Source organism: Micropterus dolomieu, linkage group LG21 (assembly GCF_021292245.1).
Source record: "Micropterus dolomieu isolate WLL.071019.BEF.003 ecotype Adirondacks linkage group LG21, ASM2129224v1, whole genome shotgun sequence".
Classification (NCBI taxonomy): Eukaryota; Metazoa; Chordata; class Actinopteri; order Centrarchiformes; family Centrarchidae; genus Micropterus; species Micropterus dolomieu.
Window position 1 is genome coordinate 12006084 of NC_060170.1, and position 25162 is coordinate 12031245.

A 25162-nucleotide genomic window follows, 5' to 3' on the forward strand; every position below is an offset into this window, starting at 1 on the left:
ACATTACTGTAATTTATGGTCAGTTATAGTTTTATCCATAAAGCAAGAACATTTTATAAATCATGAAAGAAACATAAGGCCCCCAAAACAAAATCTCATTGTAGGGTCCCAAGAAGGCCATGGCTGGCCCTGTATGTGACTGAAATGAAATGTCTGAAACGTGCCTGAAATGCAGACTCCTGCCTACGGAATTACCAAGAAGACAACTCACCGTCATCAAAAATTCAAGTGGCTCCTCTGCCCTGCTACATCTTACCCCGGACTTCTTAGCCAAACATGTCAAAAAGTACAACCGTTCATTTCAGCTGGATCGCTCTGCACAGATAGTGGTGCAGCAAAGCATACAGCTGGAGAAAGACAGACAGACAGAAAGAAAGACAGATAGACACTTTATTTAAATTCACGTGACACAGCAGCAGCACATAAAAGAATGGTGCAGATGATGAGAGAAAGCTAGAGGGATTTATTAACTACTTTAATTGCTGTCCCCTTCTTTTTTCTCTCGTCCTCTCTTATAATATTTTAAATACTACTGTATGTCACCTCAGTCTTGCCAACTAAATCATGCAAAACTCCAAATGCATTATAGTGCCTGGTCATCCGTTAAAATATAAGCAAGTGGCGTTGCGAGTTACTAATCAACAATAAACCTACCATACTTAGTCATCATTCACACTTTATGGTTTGGCTATAGCTTAACATCGGTGAATAACCGGAATGCACACATAGAGAGTACTTGAACAAAAACAAAGAGAAACAGAGAGGGAGGGAGGGGAGGGTGTGTTTGTGCGGACGTATGTATCAGAGAAACAGTGACGGGATTGAGAGAGAGAGAGAGAGAGAGAGAGAGAGAGACTACATATCAGATATACACAGAGAGCTTCCTTTCACAAAAAACAAACACTCCTCCAACTGAAGATGGAACAACTGGATCGCACTGCGCCCCCGTGCCCATGACCAATTAGGAGCGACCAATTCTTGTCTTTGAGGATCCCGACACGCGCTTGCCTGTCGTTTTTCTCACGCTTTCAAGAGACACATTTAGGTTTGCTTGGTTGTATCAATATTTTAAGTGTAACACGTCGTTTCTGTGGATTATATTAAGGTGGCTGGATCTTGAGGACTGAGTGCGTCAAGTGAGCGCACGTATCCAACAAGTGGATGCATGAATTTACTCTCTGCGGAGAAACGCTGGGACTAAAACCACAATCAATCATTGGATTGATAACCTACAAATCTGTGTATCGACTGGTCGGTTTACAACAGACTAATAACCCGCACTAATTAGCTCAGATGTGGAGCTTGTCTTGATTGAAGGTGATGTATATGTGTGCGCATTGTCTCAGTCTGAGGTAGTTTTTTTATCCATTGACTTTGTGTATTATCAAGGAAATTGTTTTTTAAACAAAATGCAATGTAAGACACCCCCTACATTTTCCCTGCTCTTCCGTCATTGACCAAAAGCAAGATTTCGGCAGACACGCTGCGGAATCCACCGCCTCTCACCTCGCCCCTCTTCCCCTATCCATGGACTCGCTTCTCTGTTCCCTCGGTGACCGCGGGAGGAAGTTGGGACCCTCTCTGTAGACATTTCTGTATGACGAGGGCGCAGGTGGCAGCCAAAGGTCGCAGTCATGCCGATGCATCCAGTCACCTCCACGTTGATGTACCGGGGGGTCTGCACCATCCCTGACATCCTCTCCTACAGGACCCCGGTGAACCTGCCCGAAGACGAAGTTGAAGGTGAGATGTTACCTGTACGTGTATACCTGAGGGTGGTCAAGGCTAGTGAGCAACACAGGAGCTGTTAATTCATAACAAGCTCATGTAGTGGCGGTGTGTGTGTGTCTGTGGTCAGCTCCTGGTGGAGCTCGTTCAAACAGATCAGCACCTTGGACAGCGCTCCAGAGATCCAGATGCAGATTTAACACGTGGATAAAGATTTGAAATGATTGATTTTCAGCTTGACAGAGGACTGTTTTAGGGTTTTGGATACATTTTAAAACCCACCCCACCCCCATCCCCTTTTCTGATCTTGTCTGATCTTGAGATATGTAACAGAATGTGCAAAAATAATTACTCACTTTGTTATTATCAGTGTTACTCAAAGGTCAGCTGTCTTGTTACAATTTTCTTTCACTGATTAAAAATATAGATTTGCATCTCATTCAGAGTTTTGGTTGAATATGCCCCCAGTGTGTAGCTGATTTGGTTGAATAAAAAAGGCATCCCTGCACCCTTTCTGCCATGAAGTGTTGCTTCTTGATGACAGCAATGATGCATTGTCTTTAACCAGAAGCAGATTTCATCAGCCCATTAAGTCTGGCCACACAGACTTTCCGACGGCCAGATGATCCAGAAGTGTTTGATAATCAATCCTTTTTCCATCTTTTCTGGGGGTAAAATATTTGTACCACAGCTACTAAATTATTTAACCAACATCCAGGGTAAATCCTCTCTTGATTTAAAAAAAAAGTTATTTGAAAACCATCCTTCTACATCAATATACACATTCAGCTTCTACAGCACTGCAGAGGCACCCAGCAGCAAAAGAAGTGACATCCCCCAACAACTATGACAACTATTCAGAGCAAATTGTTCTGAGGATATTCATGCCTGGAGCACTTGCGATATGAACCTGCGACATCTGGACATTATCATGCAGCAGCCCCTGGACATTGTTCAAGTCCCAATGCATGTGTGATGTAAGTAAGTTCTTGCGTTGATGCCATGTTTTCAGTGCAGTGACACTGTAAGGTAGCTGACGTTATCCCTGCTGAATGATTTGTTCACTGCACCTCTCCTCCTTTTTTTTTTTTGACAGATTCAGAAAGATGATGTGCACACTATCTATAAAAGATACATTTCTGATTAGGCTATGACTGAAATGCAGAAGTGTGAATTACAGACAAGCTAGGTCTTGTGAGCAATCTTGTCAGTGGGTGCTGACACAGAATTTCCCAGGGAGAAATCCGAACCGTTAATTGAACCTAGAGCTGGCCACATTTGAAATTACACAGCCACACAGTCCTTCTCTCTCTCTCTCTCTCCCACACACACACACACACACACACACACACACACACACACACACACTGAGGTTTGCATCTGCAATACGCACACTGGTAGACACATAATAAGGTTGGCAGGGAAATGTTACTCAGTACTGAGGTTGATATTAATTAGAAAAGCTGAGTGGAAGAAGCCAAATATGAATTTGGTTTGACTCCCCAAAGGTGTTCAATGAATGGCCTCAGTACCTTTTACACAACACCTGTTTAAGAATGCAAAAACAGAAACAGCAGAAACATCTAGATAAAACACGAATGTGTGCAAGATAGATCACGCTGTTTTAAGGTGCCATTGTTCCTTCTGTGTTTTATACCCTATTGCCTTTCTCTTTTGCTTTGACACGCAACAAACTGATCCTGTGATAGAAGAATTGTCAACATGTCAGCGCCAAAAGTGATCTTTGCATGATGTCACGCCCGTGATTATAGCATTGCATCACTCTTTATTGCGCTTTATTGTCAAACATAATTTCCAGTCTACAGAGCCCTTGCGCGACAGAAATATATTTTGTGCACAGCAGCAGCAAAGAAAAAAAAGAAAAAGATTTGTGCCATATTTCAGTATTTTTTTATCAACTCCAGAAGAAGCTTTTGGTTGCTGAAATTGAGGAATCTCAATTTATTTTTCGCCCTCCCACTTTAATTTATGCTCAGCTTTGGGTGCGATAAACAGACACCATTTCATTTTAACTTTAATTAGTCAAATCCACTTGCACTTTCCTGCCGCAGTAACTGTCGCAGGACAAAGTGAGCTGTTCTGGCTTTACAGCTCAACTTATAGTGGCGGTTTGACTGGAAAAGCGATGGGATGCTTTGTGAAGAGAATAGGAGAGCCTGAGGTAATGCACAGTTAACAGCGGTGACAAAGCCTTTTTCAGCTGTTGTAGAGAATTAGTGATCCCATGTGAGGGATGTCTTACAGGTTGTGAAAGAGGCAGACTTTAAAGGCAGTGTCACTGGGAGACTCAATGGTGCTGTTGTCAAGAATGTAATTGAGATTCATAGCTTTTTCCTTCCAGATATCGCAACATGGGAATAATATAAATGTGACAGGGCTGATTGGTTTGTTGATTGTTGAATAGTTCAAAAGGTGACTACATACATATTTTATCATAGAGTGTGCTAAGATTTGTGCTTTAAAAACAAAATGTATAGCCTTTGGAAACAATCTATTTCTGCTCTGATTTAGTATCTTCCTAAATCAGAACATTCTTTGGGTCCAGGCCCTCTGTAATAGCTGAAAACATGTTTAACATTGTTTTATTTGCTTGATACTTCACGATTTAATCATAAATTTTCTTAAAACTTGTTTTAAACGTGATTTTGAACTGAGGATGTTTCAAAAGTCTGCTATTCCAATATGCTCTTAGAGACCTCACTGTAAAACATGGTTAAATACAATGCATTTGTGTATGCTCTACATCTGTGAGTGGTGTTGACGGTACTTTTTATGCAGCGCTATACTCTGACATTCCAAATAAATCTATTATTATTTCTGTAATGGAGTTTTATAACAGAGATGTCTAATAGAGAGTCAGACCTAGAATCTTATTGGGTTTTATAAAAAGGTTAGAAGACAGAAACAATATATAAAGGAGAAAATTTGGTTGGTTTGCAGCACCCTAACTTCAACTAAACCTAAAGGCTGATCTTACCTAGGTTATTACATCAAAGGTCGTTAAGTTCCAAAATATAGTGTGCATTGAACAATCTCGAGTATTCGTCGATCAGATGAGAAACGCGTTGCGTGAGCATCAATCTCCGTGTCTCGTCACCGCTCTCATCTCTTGAGAGATAGATGAGAATTGGTTGGAAGTCTGAGGTGTCACATACATCAGCTCGGTCGTCAGAGAGACGGGACTTTGTCACGTAATGAAATTGCACATTAGTGAATATGTGTGTGCGAGTGCATGTATAGGGACAGGAGCCTCAAGCCCTATTGGCACGCATAGCCAAGGACTTGATTTTCAATTACTGGCTTGGACACCCCAGGGATTGCACCATTGGCACCATACTTTGGTAGCCGAGAAGGCTGTCAAAGCTATAATTGGAACAAAAAGCAATTTTTCTGATGCTCGATAAGCCTTTGTGTGTGTGTGTGTGTGTGTGTGTGTGGTAGAAGGTGTGGGGTGGTAGCAAGTAACTAAATGTACAATGATGAGAGCATAAATTGAGCTCCATATTCTCCATTTCCCCTCCTACACGAGAGTAATGAAAAAAAACAGTTGGTCATATTACAGGAGCTTGATATAGTTTAGACCTCCTCCACCACACACACACACACACACACACACACACAAAGCTCAGTGTCAATATCACTGCAGGTGGAATTAAGTGGGTTTTACATTTCCACACAGCCAAACAACAACCCTATTGGAAGCAGTTTCAAAATAGTCCCAGGGCTGAGCTTAAAGCATTTGTAACAGGTCCCAGAGTGTGGCTCGTGTAAGCAGACGCCAGCAGCTTACTCTAGACAGGAACAAAATGTTTGCGTCTTTCCGACAAGGTTGTAATCAGTGCATTTTATTTATCGTCTCAGTTCAATACTGCTCTGGCTTTCCTTTCATTGTTTCTCACTTTTGTTATATTCAGAGTTGCACAGACAAGCTCAATTTCAAGATAGAATAATACATATTCCTGTGTCTGCCCTTTTGTTCATTGACTCTGTCTTTGAAGATTGCTTGAGGGGGGTTTATTTAATGAATTAGGCCCAAATACTGTTTGTAACTGACAGATTCTCTAGAGAGTTGTCCCCGAAACCTCAAAACACCTTTATTCATTTGGGACGAAGAGTAAAAACTAATCTATTCATACATTTATAAAAGTTAAATCCTGACATTAAAAAATGATCCATTTGACTGCTAAAAAAGCTAACAAAATGATACATTTCCTGTTGTCAAAACAGGAACATAATTGCAGCAATGTATTAGGGAAGTAGCTACAAATATAAATTAATTGATAACAAAAAGCTATATATTGTAACCATCTCAATCTACATACTAGTTATTCTCTTTGGAAGCAAGATGTAAAATTACTGTCTAAGTCATTTAATATGGTTGCAGAGAAAAGAGAAAGAGAGAAGAAAGATTCTACTTTATTTCAATGGCAGCTGCAGTCGATGAACCCTTTTTCTGCAGATGGAATGAGAAAATCAAGTATTCCTCAGATTAAAATGTACACCAAAATTATGGTTTCATATCCATATACATGTTTAATGATACTTACACTCAGTTCTAGTTCCAGTGTGTTTGGTCAGGCATGAAAGCCTTCTCTTAATCACTGTCGAAGAAACATGAAAGTGTATCCAGAGCCAAACCTGTCACAGTGCCCGAGCGGGACTCAAACTCACCGAGGAACTGTTTGAGGTTATCGAAATCAACACAGCCTACGAAGTTATCTCTTCATTTGTTCACGCTTGTGGCAGAGTGAGGGGCCTTTTTACTTGTCTCCTGATCAAACACAGATTGGCCTGTACCCCCAGACACAGGAGGCTGAGATGCTCCACACAGGAAGTGATCGGAATAATGGCACCAAAGTCACGGAAGAAGAAACTGGGTTTAGAGCAACAGCACTGACATTCTTTCATTTGCTATGTGATAGAAGTGATTGTGGGAAGGTCTGCTTCATTTTATTGCTGATTAGGAGAGTACTGGCTTGCAGTCACTGTGTTTACGGTATGTACACTTTGATAGAGCGACAATTGCGATGTGCAGAAGGTTTGCACTGGAGATGGCTTTGCTAGATGTGTGTTGCTGTAAAGGAGAAGATTCCGGAAACTTTCTGAAAATTCCTTAATGTTTTTAGCAATGCTAGCTGCATTGGCTCTAGAAATGGCACTGTCAGTTGGTCAGTCAATTAACTAGTTTGGTCCAGACTGAAATATCTCAACTACTGTTGGATTGATTGCCATGAAATTTGGCACAGACATTCATGTCCACCTCAGGATGAATTGTAATAACTTTGGTGATCCCTTTTCATGTAACGCCACATGAAAGTCATATTTTGAAAATTGTTTTTTGATTTATGACCAAATACCTGCAAAACTAATGACATTCCTATCAGCCTCAGCTATACCTCATTTAGCGCTATAAGGGAAGTTGCATGTCAGCTATGGTGTTGCTACGGTGGCTATTTGGCATAAATGAATGAAATCACTCCACCAAAGAGGGTATTTAGTATCTTTAGTTAGACCCACAACAACACGCAGACCTTCTAAACAAATTAATTTTACTAAATTGAGGTAGTTATGCCTTACACAGCGCAGGGTTAGTCTGATGTGTGTCAGAGAAAAATAAAATCTGTGGGGACAGGGATGTTAGGTTGAATGTGAAACCTTTCAAAAACAAGCAGTGACATTCAAATACCATAGGTTAAGTTTGTATGTTTGGATGATGCACTCTTGGCTTGTGGCCAGGACTGATTGGGGACTTTCTTTTCTCTGCATGTGTCCCTTAGGTTGTAAATATTCTTTATATAATATTTTCTTACTGACTTCCACACTGCATTATGTTTTTGAAAGTAGTTTGCTTTCAGCTGTAACAATTTAACACATGCCATTGGGGCTTCTTTTTCAACTTCTTTCGTTGTTCCCTTGGCAGAGTTTTTGAGACTTTGCAAATCGCTTTGACTGACAGCTCCTCAAAAAACACTGACACCACTCTGTTCTTAATGGTATAAACTGCCTGTGAGGCGATCTTGATGTTGCAGCTCGACTCCTACTGTAGCTGCCACAGAAAACATTGACTCATTCCTTTGCCCTGAGGTGGAGGGTTGACTTCCATTCCTTTGGAAATACTTACATGAATACAAATGAAGATATTTAAAGACACCGGCATCTGCTTGGCAAGACAGAAATTATGCACATAACGTATTGCTGGTGCAGAATCAGTGGGTGTTATGTGGGTGTACTTCCAAGGGGTCAACTGAGACCATTTTAAAGCTTGTTCTGCTAAGAATATTTGCACAACAACACATAACAAAATGACCAATCATGATAGCAGCAGATATGCTGGCTCATTTTCTTGAGTGTGTAATGTGCAAACGATCCAGATGTGTTTACTTTTTTTGTCTTGCTCACTTTAGCTATTGACTGCAATTTGCAAGGCTATCTCCCAAGAAGCCATAATTAGTTCAATTATTGTTCTCTTACAGAAAAACACCTAATTTTATCCTTTGTCCTAACGGTTTGTTTCCCCTTGCATAGGCACGAGCTTTTCATATCTCCCAACAGAAGAAAAAACTGAGTTTTCATCAAAACATTCTCCCTCTGAAACAATACTGAAATAAAAAAGCGAATCAAGCTAATAAATTAAGTGTTTTTTCACTACTAACATCATTACATTTCCACTTTCTGCCTTTCAAATCATTTTGACAATGTTACAAGGCCTGCAAACTCAATTTATAACTCGAACGGCTTTTCTTACTGATTTAGAAAGAAGAAAGACATGTGGCACTGACTGCTGTAATTGTTAAATTACTCCAAAGTTAAATGCCAATTTTCCAGTTTATATATTTATTTTAGTTCATTGCCAGAATTTGGATTTGTGGCTTTTTATTCTATAAAACCCTGATGCAGGATGGGTAAATAACTTTGCATGAGTGTGGCGGAAAGGTCCATCAGTTTGTTCTGTATGAGTGCTAGAAAAGCCTCAGAGGCGTTCCTGATTATCATTAACGACCACAAAAGACAAAAAAAAGATATACACCTACATGAAGGAGAGAAACACAAGCAAGACACGAAGATCAACTTCCATCCATTTTGAAAAAGGACATGATTTGTGACATTCCACACATGCGGCGCTGGGGACACCCATGAAAACACCTTGCTTACATACAATCAGGCTGAGAATTATAAATCTTTTTTTGTACGTCTCTTGTCAGTCCGCTCAATCCTCAACTGTTCTCGCTCTACCTACATGATGGAGGGTCGTCTTACACAATCTGCCAGACAGGCAGGAGGGCAGAAATGGATTTCAAAATGGCTCTCTCGGTTGCACATGTATCACCTGCCTGGATGAGACAAGCGGCATATGAAAAAGCTGTACTTGACATAGATGGTGACAAAGATGTGAGATGTAATGAGCCATTTGTTAGAGGACGACGTGACCCAGCACCACAGCCGGTGAGCCACAGGTTGTATCTGTCCACTAAAACAGCTTTTTTAAAAGAAGTGTGGTTTCGTGGAAAAATTGTGGAGTTTGTGACGATATTATTGGCTGAAGTTTAACATAAACTTAATGGTATTCTGGAAATAACCACTGAAATGTTTTTTTTTTATTAAGCAAACGTTTGACATTTTTGGAAATATGTTTATTCGCTTTCTAGAGGTGAGTTAAATGGGAAGATTAACTATGCCTGTACGTGAACGTGAAGCTACAGTCGGCCGTTAGCTTAGCATAAAGACTGGAAACTGGAAGGCTATAGGTAACAAAATCTACCAACACCTCTGAAGCTCACTAATTAACACATTGTATCTTGTTTGTTTAATCTGTCCTTCTGAAACTGACAATTCACCATTTGTTGGCTTCACTGAAGACTCCAGCTAGTTACTGTGCCTGGTCAAGAAATAATCCATCACCTAATGCCCAGAAAAATGTCAAATGTCATTTTTTCACTTTGGTTTTTGTAGCTACAGATTAAACAATTTTGAAATAACATGTTAATTAGTGAGCTTTAAAGGTAGGTGGATTTTGTTACTGTTACAGAGGAAATATGTTAATTTCTTTGCATTTATTCCAAAATAGTGAACCAGAGAAAATGTTGTCAATCGATATTTCCTGGTGCCTTTTCAATAGTGATCACAGAATGTAGTTTGTGGTCAATGACATGATCTGAAGACCAGAAATGTTCAGTCTCGCTGTAATCTGGCATGACATCGTAACTTGCCAAATTGGGTTTTGATGGTAAACAAGGGGCAAATTAGCAGAGAATATCATAAAGTGCTCTGATTACGGCTGATGGGTAGGTTAAAGTTAAGCCATTTACTTTTTTGATCAATTGCAATGAAGGAGGGAATCTAACAGCCTTTATTACCTGCGAAATTAACTATGATGAGTTCTTGGAGGTGAAGTGCTTTCCCCCCTGTGTAATATTTCCTCCCTTTAATGAACAATACTGCAAAGTCTACATCAGACAGTAACAAAATCCAGCGGTAGAAAAACGGGATCCATTAGCGAGCATGTACCGTTAACGTGGTGGAACTGATGAGGGAGTGTTGGATAAGCTGTAATGCATAGCAGAGGCTTTTGATTGTTCATCTGACCTTTGTTTGAGGTGCTTCCTTGTGGATGTTGGCCGTGGCTCAGCTTGGTATCGGCTGTGATGATGAAAACTTGCAGCTTTGAAAACATAAGAGTGAGGGAGGGAAAAATGGAGATAGATCAATGATTCCCCTTTCCTGCTGGAAAAGAAAACTGAAAGAAGCAACAAAGACAGGCTACAATTTCACAGCTTTTCACTGACTTCAATCATTCAAGGTCAAGTGGGGTTTAAGAAGTTAGCTGGGGGATTTTTTTCTTACTGAGGATAAAGTACCTCGACCTTTCCAACTTTTTTTTTCTCTTCCAGTTTCTCCCTGTGGTCGTGTCAGTGTTGCATTGGCAGGGTTAAAGCGCTTCAAATATAATAATGAATGGAGGAGTTTCTATCCAGATACAGAGATGGGATTTTTACTTAAGACACAGGCGACTTATGACTCTGCCACATACCCCTTTTGAATACTCCAGAGCCTTATTAGAAGCCTGTTATGGTAATATTCAAATCTTCCGAGTGCCCAAGTCAGCCCTTATCCACATAAAGATGGATTAAGGTTGCTATGGGTGTTTAAAAATAGTTGCATGAGGTTCACACACACACAAAGCAAAGCTGTGTTTTTCTCACACTGATAAGTTCTTACATAAAGAGTGGGTGTGCTGCAATTACCGATCCAAAGCAGCTCTGAGCAGATGCAGGTCTGACTGAGGCAAAGAGGATCTCTGGCTCCGAAAAACAGGCCTTGGATTACATTCCCGGACACTTCACTGCCCCAAAAGCTACGGCATTACCCTGTTCTGCTCAGAGTGCACCGCATGTAATTAGCAAAAGTTTTCACTGATGCTAAATTTAGCCAGAAATAAAGATTTGCTCCAGGCATGCCTTGAAAAGCTATGTAAACATTTCCCATGTGATGTGTTTCTGTTATGTGAGGATGAGAAGAGTTCATATCACCCATTTTTTTGTGATTACTTTTTTTTTTGTTATATATATACAGTCAAAGATGATGACATTCTTAAAATCCACCTCAATCCTCTATCACTATATTGTCGAGAGTCTAACAGAAAACACCACACAGAAAGTTGATGTCATGCCCCTTGTCATGATCCGAGCACTTTCTATTTGTCTGCTTGAGTCAGCTCCGTTTCCAAGTGATTCCTGACTTTGTCTAGTGCAGTAGTACAGTTCACAGACTGTTCAGTGCTGCAGCAAGGTTCCAGTGCACTTCATTGATATACAACAGTGCACGGGGAGAGCAGTGTAGTGTGAGTACATTGCACCTTTCTCTTATGGGAGTTCAGCTTCAGATGCTTGACTCTCACAGCACACAATCTTAACATGGGCTTTTCATCCTCTGTCAGATCCCACCACAGGGGACTGCATGGCAACTTTGAAGGCCAACAAGCACCTCTCTACATCAAAGCAAATACCACATGCTTTCAACAAAAATATTCACGCCTCCCTGGTGGAGCCGTGGTCCCAGAGACAGAGTGGAAGATGCAACAACAGCAGCTTCAAAATCAAAAAAAAAAAGAAAATCATATGTATATTAATAGGGTAGTAACGGTAAATGTAATTAAAGCTGAAAGTGAGAGTTGGAGTTTAAAGAATCCAGAAGCAATTATAAAACCTGCAGCAATGAAGGACAAATCTAAAATGGTGACAATCTAATTTAAATGGAATGCCAAGTTCATTATTTGTCCACTTTTATGTCAGTTCAAACTGCTCTAAACGGGTACATTTTGACTTCAACAAATATGGAAAAATTATTTCACAACCTATTTGAACACCCATCGTTGCTATTCACATCACTTTTTTAATTTAAAACCATCCATAATGGCATTTTGCTATAATTATTATCCACGCTCACTGGTTTGCTATTTGGCAACCACCAAGATTCCAAGTCTTGAGAACTTAAACCTGCTCTGATCAATATTTTATATTAACAAGGGATCAAATGACAACATGTAATATGATCATTGTGTTATATCCAAGAGGAATTGTTAAACAGGAAAGAGTTGCTATGATTAAATCTGATGAATTAGCCAACAGTGTGAAAAAGTCAAATCTCCTGTCATTGTGGCAAGCAAGAAGATCTCTATCCACTACCTCAATGATTTAGAAGAAGAAGAAGAAGAATTACTTTATCCATCCCTGAGGGGATACTAAACACATACACATTGGCTCGAGATACAGACAATTAATGAAGTAACGTATTAACTTAGGTTAATAGCTGAGCCACACCTTCAAGCCAGTCTTAACCCGTGCTATTTATCCTGCCCCTTTTGTCTCTGAGTGTTGACCCACCCTCCCTTTGCCTTCATCTATTCACCTTCCCCCCTCATCACTTCATCCCTACACATATCCACTCATCCTCTCCCCCTCCTCCCTTCTTCCCTCACCCATCATCCCTTTATTCCTTCTTCCCTCATCCACTCATCCTCTCCCATCCCTTCTTGTTCAATGCAGTGCCTCTCTCATGTCTAATCTAGGTACAGTCTGGATTGCCTGTAATAAACTCGGGTGAAAACACTCCGGAGACAGAGCCCCCACACAGAGTCTCCTCCGCCCGGTCTTCCATTTATCCTCCCAGACCAGTCTATCAGAAGACATTCTTCTTTCACCGTCACCCTTCCCCTTCACATCCATTCATCCGTCCTCTATCATATACATTCAGAATCTTCATAAAACCTTTAAATGACATATTGTTGCGGCAGCTTTCTTGCTAGTGAAGTTACAATTAGTCTGTGGACATGATAGTGGATTGTAGCTACTGACTTTCTATGCATTCAAAGCAACATTACATAAGATGTGTTTTTTTGCGCGATTTGGCAGTGTAATTTACCGCTGTTGTAAATAAGGACAGCTGTAGACATGCATTACATGGATTACATCATGATCGAAAACTAGCCTGTCGCCAACTTTGCTAACACAGCCAAACATCCAGCTAATAGGTTATTACTTACTAATCTGGCTCTGCCATTCCTACACACAACCACCTGCCATCAGAGCAGGGGCGTCTCTCTATAACTTCAAGAAGCTCTTAAAAACTCATCTCTTCTTAGAACATTTCCACTCATAACACCTCTAACTCCCAACCTCTAACATGAACTTCCTGTGCCTTTTTTTTTGCCTCCTTACAGTTATCTTATAGATTGCACTATTCATTAATTCTTACCTCTTCCCCATGGTATTTATCCCATTTATGCCGTACGGGCTAGTAGCTCTTACTAGTATTTATTGCTGCTTTTATTAGTATCTATTGTCACATGTAGATCTCTTTCTTCATCTTCAAATGTAAGTTGCTTTGAATAAAAGCATCTGCCAAATGAGTAAGAGTAAATGTAAATGTAGTCCAAAAGCAAGAATGCCAGCCCAGCATCTGTCTTGTATCCTTTCAGCTCTTTTAGCTCTCACCAATGAGATAAAGTCAGTCCAATATTTACTCTTGTCAAGTCTCTTGCTCAGTCTCTCTCTTTTTCTCTTCCTTGTTTCCTCCGAAGTCTTCTTCGGCCTCTTTGCAGCCTCTGCCATGATATCCATACTGAGAATACCAAGCTAGCTTCCAAAGAACCTACATAGTACATTTTAAACTTTTTGTTTCTTCATATAGCTTGCTTGCTGAAGAGTGGAGTATGAGTAAATATCCTACCCGGGATTCCAATGTTACATTGCACAGTATAGCTATAGCGCAGCGAGCCAGTAGTGGCAATGACAGAGAAGCCATTCACTCTCTTACAAATCAGTGTTCCATCAAAATAGATTGCTTTAAGTATGTGTGTCTCGTATTTAGATCAATTTATTTCAAGGCTATATGAATAGGCGGTGATTAAATTTTGTGCACACTTGTTTTTGTTCATTCATGATTGGATGGGACAATTCAGGTCATCTGTGCAGCGTGCAGGTATACACCAATATCAGAGCTATTCCCTTTATTTTTGCCAGAGCATCTATTCACAGTCAGGGGAGAGAGAACATTTTGTATTCTGACAGACGCAGTTTCTCAATGACCATAGAGTCACTGTGGGGGTATACATGTGAATTTGCCACATTTTGGGCTCACAGAATAAAGTGAAAATGGGAGAATACAGTTGTCTCTCCTCAGGACATTTAAGATAAACTCTCAAAGAAGATAACACTCTGTCTGGATGGCGTGTGGTCAAAAAGAGAAATTAATTCTTTTAGAGGATGATTAGTCAGACTCCTTTGATAAATTGGAGTGGGGATTATGTATGGTTTGCTTTTCTTTAGAGATTGGTTACTTCATTCTAGTACTACTCTATTTGTCTCGATTTCAAGCTGAGCCAAGTGGTTTTGATAATATATTTACAATCGCTATATATTCTGGCTTTATGGTTGTATATACCTCACTGGATTTGATAAGCCATCTATTATATTTCTGGCCCATGCGGCACTTAAGCATCTGTGATCCGTGAATGGTTTGTGACAGAGTATAAAATCCACAACAAATTGTGGCTCTATTATATTACACAATACAAACTTTTTATATGAAATATACTACACACCACTCACCAGTCAAGATTTTTTGCTCAACTTGGCCTTTGATCAATAAATAAAGCTTTTAGGGGAGACACAGTATTAGCTAAAATTGTTTTGGCACCTTATTTAAGAGTGTGTTTGCCTCCTACGTGGTGGCAACATGTTTTTTTCAGCAAGTGTCGGCTGGAAAGCCCCTCTTTCTAAAGTAAACAGATGGAGCAGGGACCTCAGGTGGATACTGAGGTATTGTTATTCTACAAACAATAAGATCACACCCAGGGAAGGAAAAAAACACACAGCTGGAGGCTCTCAATGATTCAAACTATACTACCAATAAGACATTTTGTAGGGAAAAACAATGTGAAAAATAGCTGCTGCAAATGTCAATCTGCCTGGTTTTATAAATTGCATCCCCAGATGTAATCCATTTTAATACATGATTGTCAAGTACCCTTGTCCCTGCGGCAGCATTTCTATTCTGTGGACGTGTACTTGATAAAGTATTTCCTTTTGCCCCGCCACCACATTATACACAGAATGACACACACTGTGTCCTGCAATCATTGATATTTAATGTTTTGTTTTCTAACTGAAATATTTGTCACAGACTGTCACGCTGTGGATTTTGGCCAGAGGCTGACCATTTGTCGCCGTTCTGACACAAATCACCGGAGCAGCAATTCTCAATCGACAGGACTTTGGGCTATGCAGTGGATGGATAAAGTGTGTTTTGTATTACAATTCAGGAACTTAACAACAGCTAATTGGCTGTAAACTGAGAAGAGAAAGTAATTGTAATTCACATTTGAATTTTTATTTTGCCTACCTAGAAGGCTGTTATTCTCAGTCACTTGTATAACAGAGGCAAATTATGCATAATTTAGCAACAGCATTCAGTTCTTGTTTTGTTTCAATTATTCATTCAAAACCCACTGAACAATTAATTTATAAAAATATCTTTACATTGGCCTAATCTATAATTGTCTATAAAATACCTTAATTCTCTGAACCTTATTCCAAAGCATGAGTGTGACTCTTGCAGGACTATTTAATGATGCATTTTAATTTCCAGATTCCAACAAACGTTATGGTAGAGAGATTACCTACATTTCATGTGATTTTCTCATTTTTCTCATCTCTATCTTAACATTCATCTCCTGCGATTTTGTGTGCTAATCAGGCGTGTGACATGAAGATGTGACAAGTCTAAAACTGTTGGTGCCCTGGTTGTGGATGTTAATGCATATAAATGAAGGGATATAGTCCCTCATGAAAAGTAAACAAGCAGAGAATGCAGTGTGGCTGAACTAAGGATTAAACAGATTTGCTGTAGTGATTGTGTACCTGTATTAGTGGGGGACATCTTCTACTCTTCTTCTTTTTGCTCCTAAGAGTTTAAACTGTGTGTCCAGTACTGCAAGATCTTTTGCTGCGTCATAAATCGCATCACACCTTATTGACTCATGTTAAGGGGGTATTCCAAAGGTTTAGTATTGCACCAGAAACAGGTTATGAATGGTCAAAATTGTTGTATTTTGGGTGTTTTAATACATTTTTGTTCTTAGTCTAAGTCAAGCTAGTTTGTTGCAAGGTTGGAAATCTTGGGAGGAGCATTGTTTGACTATCACATGAACTGGTCTTTGGAGGTAAGATTCAACATGGCAGCATCTTAGTGGGCATTAACACCTACCTCATTTGGTCTAGACTTTGACCCAAACTAAAATTACAGGTGTGAAACCCCTCCCGGACCACGGTCTGGACCAAACATACAAAATTTGGTCAGATGAAAAGAAGTACTCTCAGTCTGGATCAAACTAAAACATGGTTCTGTTTGTTCCTAGTGTGAAAGCATTTTTTGGATGGCCATTTACAGGAAATTTGGAGGTTCCTGTGTAAACCAGAAACAAACAAATTCACAGAGAAATGCACTGAAATAAGGACACAATTATAAATCTCCCGTGAAAGCTCATCTTTTAAACCTTGCTTGCTGTCTTCTCCTCCTTTCCTGCCAATTGCAACGATATAGTGTTCACACAACAAGGACTTTAATTTGGCGAATTTGAACTAGCCTCAAGTTAAGTTGGTGCTGCATGTAGTAATGCCATAATAATAACGCAGTCTCAATGATAATGTATCTGTTTATCCCTCATTCATTCATTCTTATCAAAGCCACCCATGGAACTGTTTACAAACCAATCAATGTAAAGTATAGGGAGACACAGCCCACATAGATGGATGCAAGTATGTCATGTAAAAGTTCTTTAGTGCGCTCACCGAATTGCAATGTGAGACCAAACCAAAACTAACCGAATGTATCAAAATGTATCAACACAGGAACATGGTTCCAACCTTGGTGTGGATTTTCATGTGTGAAAGGACCCTTAGAGACAGAGCAGCTAGCAGCTACTCAAAGAAAATGTATTTTATGTAAGAAAAACTAAAGCACCAATCAGCCCACACCAACCATTCCTCTGCTTCTCTAAACCCACTGCAGAATAATCTCAGTGTCATTTAACAGACTTGGAAGCTTTCTTTAACCACTGTTATTTTGGGCAAAAGTACACCAAAATCATCCCAAAAAACCCCCAAATGATTTAGTAGCCCAGAATTTGTACGCAACGACATTGCATCTATTGAAAAAGCAAACAATTCACTCAATTCCTCTGTTGAATCACAGACTGAAATTGTCACTTATGAAAAGAAACTGATTATATAAACGATTCTGGACTGGAAATATCTGAGACAACTTCATATTCAACACGTGAGTGGAAAGTGAGCAGGGAGAGCAAGCGAGAGGGTTTTGGATGGAGCGCAGAACAGATTTTTTTAAATGCTAAGTGTTGCCTCATCTCCAGCTTGAATCATGCTCCAGTACCGCTTCTTTTGGGGGCAAATGAGTGTATAGAATATTATCTCTTGGTTAGACCCTCCCTGCCTGGTAAACACCAATATCTTTAAAACTCCATGTGAACAGTTTTTAATGTAGGCTTTCTGTTAAAAATGTGTAGTGTCTAGAACAAATTGAGATATCCCTGATGATATCATTTGGGTTATTTTGAGTTCAAAATGAATATATAAACATATAAAAATGTTTTTTGACTAAAGCATAGACGCACATTCACTTCATTAAGTCTAGTAATCAGTCACTTTTATCTCTGGGTCCGCCATACCTTGTCTCAAAGTTGGGTCTATTTGGCTATTATATTTTCTACACCACGTATATACATAGATTTTGTAGTACACATTTTGTGCAGTGGAGCTCAGTGCATGGTAGTATGACTAATCCTTTCACATTATTTGATTTTAATGTCAGCTCTTACACAGATGGGTTCAGCATTCACTTTGAGTTGTCAGTAATTGTTTAAAATATTAGGCATCTTATTAAAAGTCAGTCATTTGTTTTCTTTCTAAGGAATTATTGGACTGATAGTAATCTAGGAATCACCATAATGCTAGACCTCCCCCACTTGGTATGACAGCAGAACATATCTTGTTAGGCTATTTTTGGCAGAAAGAAAAGAAGACTTTATGGTTTTGATTCATCCCCATACAATCTAAAATACAAGGAAGGCAGAGCACACTGCCCTTCAAAATGTTAACAATTTGTCCTGATCTCAGCTCTTGTTCAAGGGTATTTGTTTTATTTTGGCAGGGTTATTTGTTGTTTTTTTTTTGGCATTTTAATGGTGGGATATTTGTTCTCATGAGCTGCCAACCCCCATATAACTATGACTCAAGCATTGATGCGGCATAACAAATGTGTCTTTGGTGCGTGGAACATTTCCTGCTTTCATATCCTGCTCTGCCGTAAGACTTCAGCTCGAGTGTGTGTGTGTCTTCTCTGCAGAAATACGTGAGGCCTTCAAAGTATTTGACCGTGATGGGAATGGATTCATCTCAAAGCAGGAGCTGGGAATGGCCATGCGCTCCCTTGGCTACATGCCAAATGAGGTGGAGCTGGAGGTCATCATCCAGAGACTGGACATGGACGGTGAGGCAAACACACAGCTTGGATTTTATTATCTTGAGTCACAGAGCACAGGAGCAGTTTGCTCTCTTTGTGCTCACAAAGCTGGACTGTAGTAGGCAGTAAAACCAACGACAATGAATACCAACTGCTCCTCTTTTCCACAGGTGATGGCCAGGTGGACTTTGAAGAGTTTGTCACTCTTCTGGGCCCAAAGCTGACGGCAGCTGGGTTGCCAGATAAGTTCCACGGCACTGACTTTGACTCTGTTTTTTGGAAGGTGCTCATTATTCAGTTACTCCTTTCCTGACTATTAGAGAGAAGACAGCAGAGTCACAGCTGTAGCAAATCTCCAAGCGCAGAAACATTTAGACTCCGCCACTGTATGACTTTAAAAGAAAACCAGTTTTAATTGCCACATCCACTGGGTTGTTAAAGGGAGGATTTGAATCTTGGAGAGGTTTGGATTCCCTTAAGAACTGTGTTCTTCATCACGACTTTGAGGTGATATCTCCGCCTTTTTGTGTGTGGCGACAGTCTTATTACTTAGAGCATTAACGTCAATTTTTATGTAAAATAGATATTAATTTATTTACAGACACCTCATTAGATAATCAACTGCTCACTTTGACAGTGGGATGAAATGAATGGGATGGAGCTTGTGTCAAAGCTGCCTTTGTTGGTAGGTGATAACAGCGCCAGAGTGGCTGTCAGAAAGTGAGGCTCCAAATAGCACGTGAAAGAGAGGGGAATTATGGGAATTCTTGGTGCCGTCAGTGTACATAAAAAGAATCACAACCAAAGACACCTGCTGGGAGAGTCAAGAAACCTGAGGGACTCTTGCAAAGGCTGCATAGCTTCACATATTATTATATGTGAACAGTAGTATCACGCGTGTGTTGCTGGATTGATCACATAGAGCCTCTGGTCACACTCAGTCTAAGCTGAAAATGAGTAACATGGATGAGCTTTCCAAACAGGCACAGATCATGGATTGGCATTTATGTAGGGATTGTGCTGGTTTTAGCTATAACAGATTATTTTTTCACTTAACTGGGTGGCGATGGAGCAGTGGATAAGACACATGCCTCTGGTGTGGGAGACCTGGGTTTCATTCCCACTGCAACATCCACCAATGTGTCCCTGAGCAAGACACTTAACCCCTAGTTGCTCCAGAGGTGTGCAACCTCTGACGTATATAGCAATTTTAAGTTTCTTTGGATAAAAGATTTTTGCTCTATTAATTTTATCCGACAGCTGGACTTTGCAGAACACAATTTTACAAAACAGGTTAGGGTTAGGATGATCTGGTTCTAAAATACGATGCATAGGTTAAATTACCCAACAGTATGTAAGGGGTTGAAATTAGTTCCACCTGCTAACTACACCAGTAAAAATCTGCTCACACACTAATGTATTGGTAATAACAATATAATGCAGTTATATAATATACAACATGGCACTGACAGGAGCCATACTCCATAGTGTGTACTTTATGTACATTTTGTTGCCCATACTTCTGCACGTTTATATAAAGTAGAATTTTCCACCATGATGCAAGTTTGGTTGCAATGCTTTGATGCCCAGTAGACAAATCACACTGCTTAATTATCAAAATAGGAAAAATAGAAAAAATATGAATGGATGTGTACTTAGAAGTTTAACTTTCTGCACATTCTATTTTTTTTATATTTATATAAATCATGTTTATATTTTATGTGTATTTCATACTCTGCTATTTCTGCTATTATTGTGTACTTTTTTCATTTTTATGTGTTATATGTGTGTTCTTGCATACTGTATGCATGTGTGTGTTTGTGGTATTGTTTCCACCAGTGTGTCCATGTTAATGTTCAGTTATGTCTATGTATCTCCAGTGTGACATGCAGAAGTTAACGGTCGAAGAGCTGAAAAGGCTTCTGTACGACACCTTCTGTGATCACCTTTCCATGAAAGACATCGAGACCATCATCATGACTGAGGAGAACCACATAGAGAACCCTGGGGAGTGCCAGGTGGATATAGACAGTAAGGAAGAACCTCCTACTTCTGATGTGTGATGCATTTAGCATTTCATGGACAATTTTGCATTTGATGATATAATAGTCACATACCTGTCACAGATCCAAACTAGAATACATATGTCTATATTTTATTAGTGTATGTTAAACATCAATGGGTGACTTCACCCAAATATAAAAACTGAACATGGTCCAGTACTGCAAAGGTTATGTGAAAAGAAATGCTTCTTATGAGCCAGTGTTTTGGACTATTGGTATGGGGATTAATCAGTGTCATTGTAAATGTACAAATGACTGTCAGTCACAAATATACATGACAATTTGTAAACACAAAACACGATCTACAAATAGATTCAGAATCGACAAACAAACTCTTCATGATCCACAAATAGAAATCTAATCAAAATCTAAAAAATAGTAAAATTATTTGTCTGCGTGTGATGGTGATATTCTATTTGTAGATTGTTTCACTTTTGTTACAAATTGCAGTTGCTACAAATGCACGCATCACAGTTTACAAACACAGTCTAACTTGCATTTTCAAACCACAAGACATGCGTACAAATTCTGCGCAACTATCACCATTCAACTGCCAAATCTGTCTTTGTGGATCACAGTGTATTTGCAGATCGCTTCCTACAAATAATATTGACACTAGTTTACCAAAGATAATGTGACTATGATCCACAAATATAGCCAGCCAATCAGTGGTGTTACTTCTATGACATGCCCCCTAAATAAGCCTTTCAAAATTAGAGCTGAAACGTGTCGCAACATGTACATCATCTACTCTTTATCCATTCCTTTATTTGTGTTCATGGGCATGATAACTTAAGTGCTGAATAATTATTTCCCTGTCCTCGTTTGGTTGGTGAAGTGTGACTCTGGAATACAGTTTAATATTTACATATTACTATGTATGTGTTTACTAAGCCATGCAGATTGTGTTATTTGCTCTGTAATATATTTATATCTATCTATCTATCTATATATATATATATATATTTGTCACAAATATATCTTTACATAAAATTTGATAGTGACACCACCCAGGTGATACACACAGGAAGCATGGGAGAGAGTGTGTGTTCACTTTTTTCAAACATAATTTTATCTTGGCTTCGAGCACCACAAATAGATTTTATTCACTTTCGTTATATTAAAATCTTAGATGTAGATATAATAAATAAAACCCAAGCAATGTGCATGGCTGGAGTCAGTAGTTTGTGATTTGGGTGAATTTACCATTTAAGATGCAAGCAGAACCTCTTCTTAAAATTACATCAAAGATGACATAGCAAGCCACCATATCATGCTTAGTCTTTCACCACACGCCAATGACAATATATCAATAATAATGCTTTTTAAAATGACACATTTCACACTTACTGATTCCTCAACTTTTCTAGTCTCACTTTTTTCTACCAAAGTCCAGCAATCGCTTAAGGAGAATTGTGTTGTTGAAACAGCAGTGATACCAATTTTTCACATCAGCAGCCTCAATTAATCATAATGTACTTCAGCAGTGTCTGAAATACTGTGCCCTTTTAAGCAGCTGTTTTGTAATTCGAGCAACTCTGTGCAGCAAATGGCATCTTCCCCTCCCCCCTCTCGCTTTCTCCTCACCTGATAAAATTACCACACTGTTGCTAAACTCTTTCCACCTACACACACTGTCTGGAGCTCATTTTAAAGTCATTGTCAGAATTGCAGGAAATCACTAAATGAAGTAGAAGTAGAGGCAGTTTTAGGGAAAATGGCCACAGTATAAAGGTAAATTCCACCTCTTCAGTAAATTATTAAAGTATTCCTTTAATGGTTAATTTACAGGCTGTTAGGATTCTTTGTTTTTATATGATAATCTATCTAATGTACTCATATAGGTTTAATGATGGTTGGAGCCATTACAAACCATCCTATTTGCAATGACAAATATCTTTTCTTTTCTATTAGAAAAACACTCAATGATACATCAAAAGCAAGATAAATTTTAAGCAGTTTGAAATATTTGTTTTGCTTCAAATGCCTTGGTTCTTCAGATGATTCTGCTGGTATGTGACACGTTTTCTTGGAGCACTGGTGTTTTGATGAGCATCCTTTAATTTGCCAGTCAGGTGCCAATCCATTTGTTTGTTGTTTCAAAACTCCAATCAACATTTTAATCCAGATGCAGTTAAGCAGCGTACAGGTGTGAAAACAAATATTCTTGGCAGTTTCATCTTTTTTTTTTGTGTGATTGTGTTCATGTAATTGTAAAGTTTTGTGATGAACTTGTTCACTCATCAGATATCTTTCAAGCATTAAATAACACCTGATTCAATGGATCTTCAGGTAATTTTTTCTCCTTCCCTCCCACCTCTTCTTTTCCCCCAGCTTCCAGCCCGACGCAGCAAGTCAAGCAAACTTGTGTGCGCAAGAGCCTCATATGCGCCTTTGCCATAGCTTTCATCATCAGCGTCATGCTCATCGCAGCCAATCAGGTGCTGCGGAGTGGCATGAAATAGGAACTGTGGCATTTTCAGCCTTGAACACCACCTAAAGGCTGCCTTACAGATACAGATAAAGCTAAAAAAACAAAAAACAAATAACAGACAATCGCACAGCTGTAAAACAGGCCAACATATGACCGTAGAGTAACTGGAGTTACCAAGGACACTACATGTGCAGGAATTGCTGACATGCTGACAACTTACAGAGCTTCAAGGACAACAGGACCTCACATGTGTTTAAAGTGGACAGCTGACTATACATATCACTCTTCGTAAAACAACATTTAGTATTCATTAGCTGTGTGCACTCGAGCAGTGTTTTCAGTATGGTGGCAGCTATAGAGAGAAGTGTAGTGTCCAGTTTTGTATTTGTCCAGTGTACCATGTGGTTTATTATAAACGAGTAGAAAGAAATCTGTGAAATATTGTAATGACATTGGAGAAAATTAGATAAGAAAGTGCAGTTATGTGCAAGGTCTGGAGTGCAAAGTGTTGTGGAGCTGTTGTATGTGTTGCAACATAGTTCAGAAACCACTTGGGAATAACAATACCTTTGTAAGAAACAGATAAAATGGTTTGCAGGGAGGTGCATGTCATCGTGTGGACAGTTTTACTCATTCACTGACTGCAGGGCTTCAGCGTGAGAAGGATGGAGCGGGATGACGCAGGTGAATGGCTCTCAGGAGGAAGGTGCAATCTGAATGCACAGGTAACTGGCTGGACATGCAGTGAACACTCAGCTCTCTCTGTCTCCACAGCAGGGCCTTGTGGGCCTCAGAGAATGACCATCATCTATGCATGAAATGCATGGATTTAAACAGTTGTCTTGACACATTTGTAAAAGTTCTTATCAATGTATTAATCATTATGACTGTGTAACAGAGCTGTTTTCAATTACTTATGACAACTGTGAGCAATTATGTGTGGTGGGGATATCAGCAATTTCAGCAAAAGTAAAGCATACAACTGCATGAAGAAGAAGGGCTGCTTTAGTACATGCTCGTAAAAAAATATTTTCGGGATTGCTAAACTATGGACCCTTTGCCCCGTTTGGGCACCTGATTATCATCAGTCACAGCAAACGACTCGTGCCACTCAACTATTTAAAGAATATGCATTGAAACTGATCTGGTTGGGAGTGCTGATACATACGCACAGGAATGCATTTTGTTCTTTTTTTAAAATTTCTTTTCTGTCTGGATGCGTTGCTATGGAGCAATAAATGTGTGTACAATAGACATCTCACAATGCTTTGAACAGATGTGAATCTTCAAAAGCGTTAGCACCAATGGACCTACTAACTTTTGAGGTCAGAAAATGTTCTATAGCACTTTTCAAATTAAGGTGTTGGCAATACATCAGAGACATTGGCCCAGATCAAACAGTCGACAACCCTCTTATTCAGTGAGATACAAAAACAGGTGAGTGGAAACCTGGGTGTCAGAGGCTGCCCAGGGCATTGCAGTTTGACAAGGGCCAAATGGTGTAAACTGTGGCAATAAAACATAAATATCTGTGAAGCACCACATGAATTTGATTGGGTGTAGTTTAGATTGTTGTGCATGCACCTGGGTAAGGTCTGTCACTATTGATGTGTATTGTACATAGAAACCAATTTCAACCAAAGCTTTAGAGGGGTCTGTGACAAGAGGACTGGGCCAAATAATGAGAGCAAGCTTCGTAAACAACTGATTAAATTAATATTTTACCAGTAATTATTTAGAAGAAACCAGAACCAGAAGTCAAAGATTCAATCTTGCCTGAAAGGTAAGGTAAAAAGGCCCTTCAAAATGGTCTCAAAAACAAGATTAAATAAAAATTATTCACATGAATATCCCTTTTAAGGATCGTTATTGGCAGCTC

The 25162-nt window shown here is 39.4% G+C and overlaps 1 protein-coding gene across 1 annotated transcript; it reads left to right on the forward strand.

Moving 5' to 3' along the window:
- Positions 1–1634: 1634 nt before the first annotated feature.
- LOC123960681 (calcium-binding protein 7) lies at positions 1635–24064 on the forward strand. The gene is made up of 5 exons (XM_046035587.1): positions 1635–1743; positions 18670–18813; positions 18957–19069; positions 20667–20817; positions 23184–24064. Exons 1-5 carry the CDS (start codon positions 1635–1637, stop codon positions 23312–23314), a joined length of 648 nt encoding a protein of 215 aa, XP_045891543.1. The 3' UTR covers positions 23315–24064.
- The last annotated feature ends 1098 nt before the right edge of the window (positions 24065–25162 follow it).

Bases quoted from the DNA above. Each gene is read 5' to 3' on its own strand.
- LOC123960681 (XM_046035587.1), top strand. From the start codon at position 1,635: ATGCCGATGCATCCAGTCACCTCCACGTTGATGTACCGGGGGGTCTGC. The intron at 18,814-18,956 runs GTGAGGCAAACA...TCTTTTCCACAG, and splicing joins CCAGAGACTGGACATGGACG to GTGATGGCCAGGTGGACTTT. The intron at 19,070-20,666 runs GTGCTCATTATT...ATGTATCTCCAG, and splicing joins TTGACTCTGTTTTTTGGAAG to TGTGACATGCAGAAGTTAAC.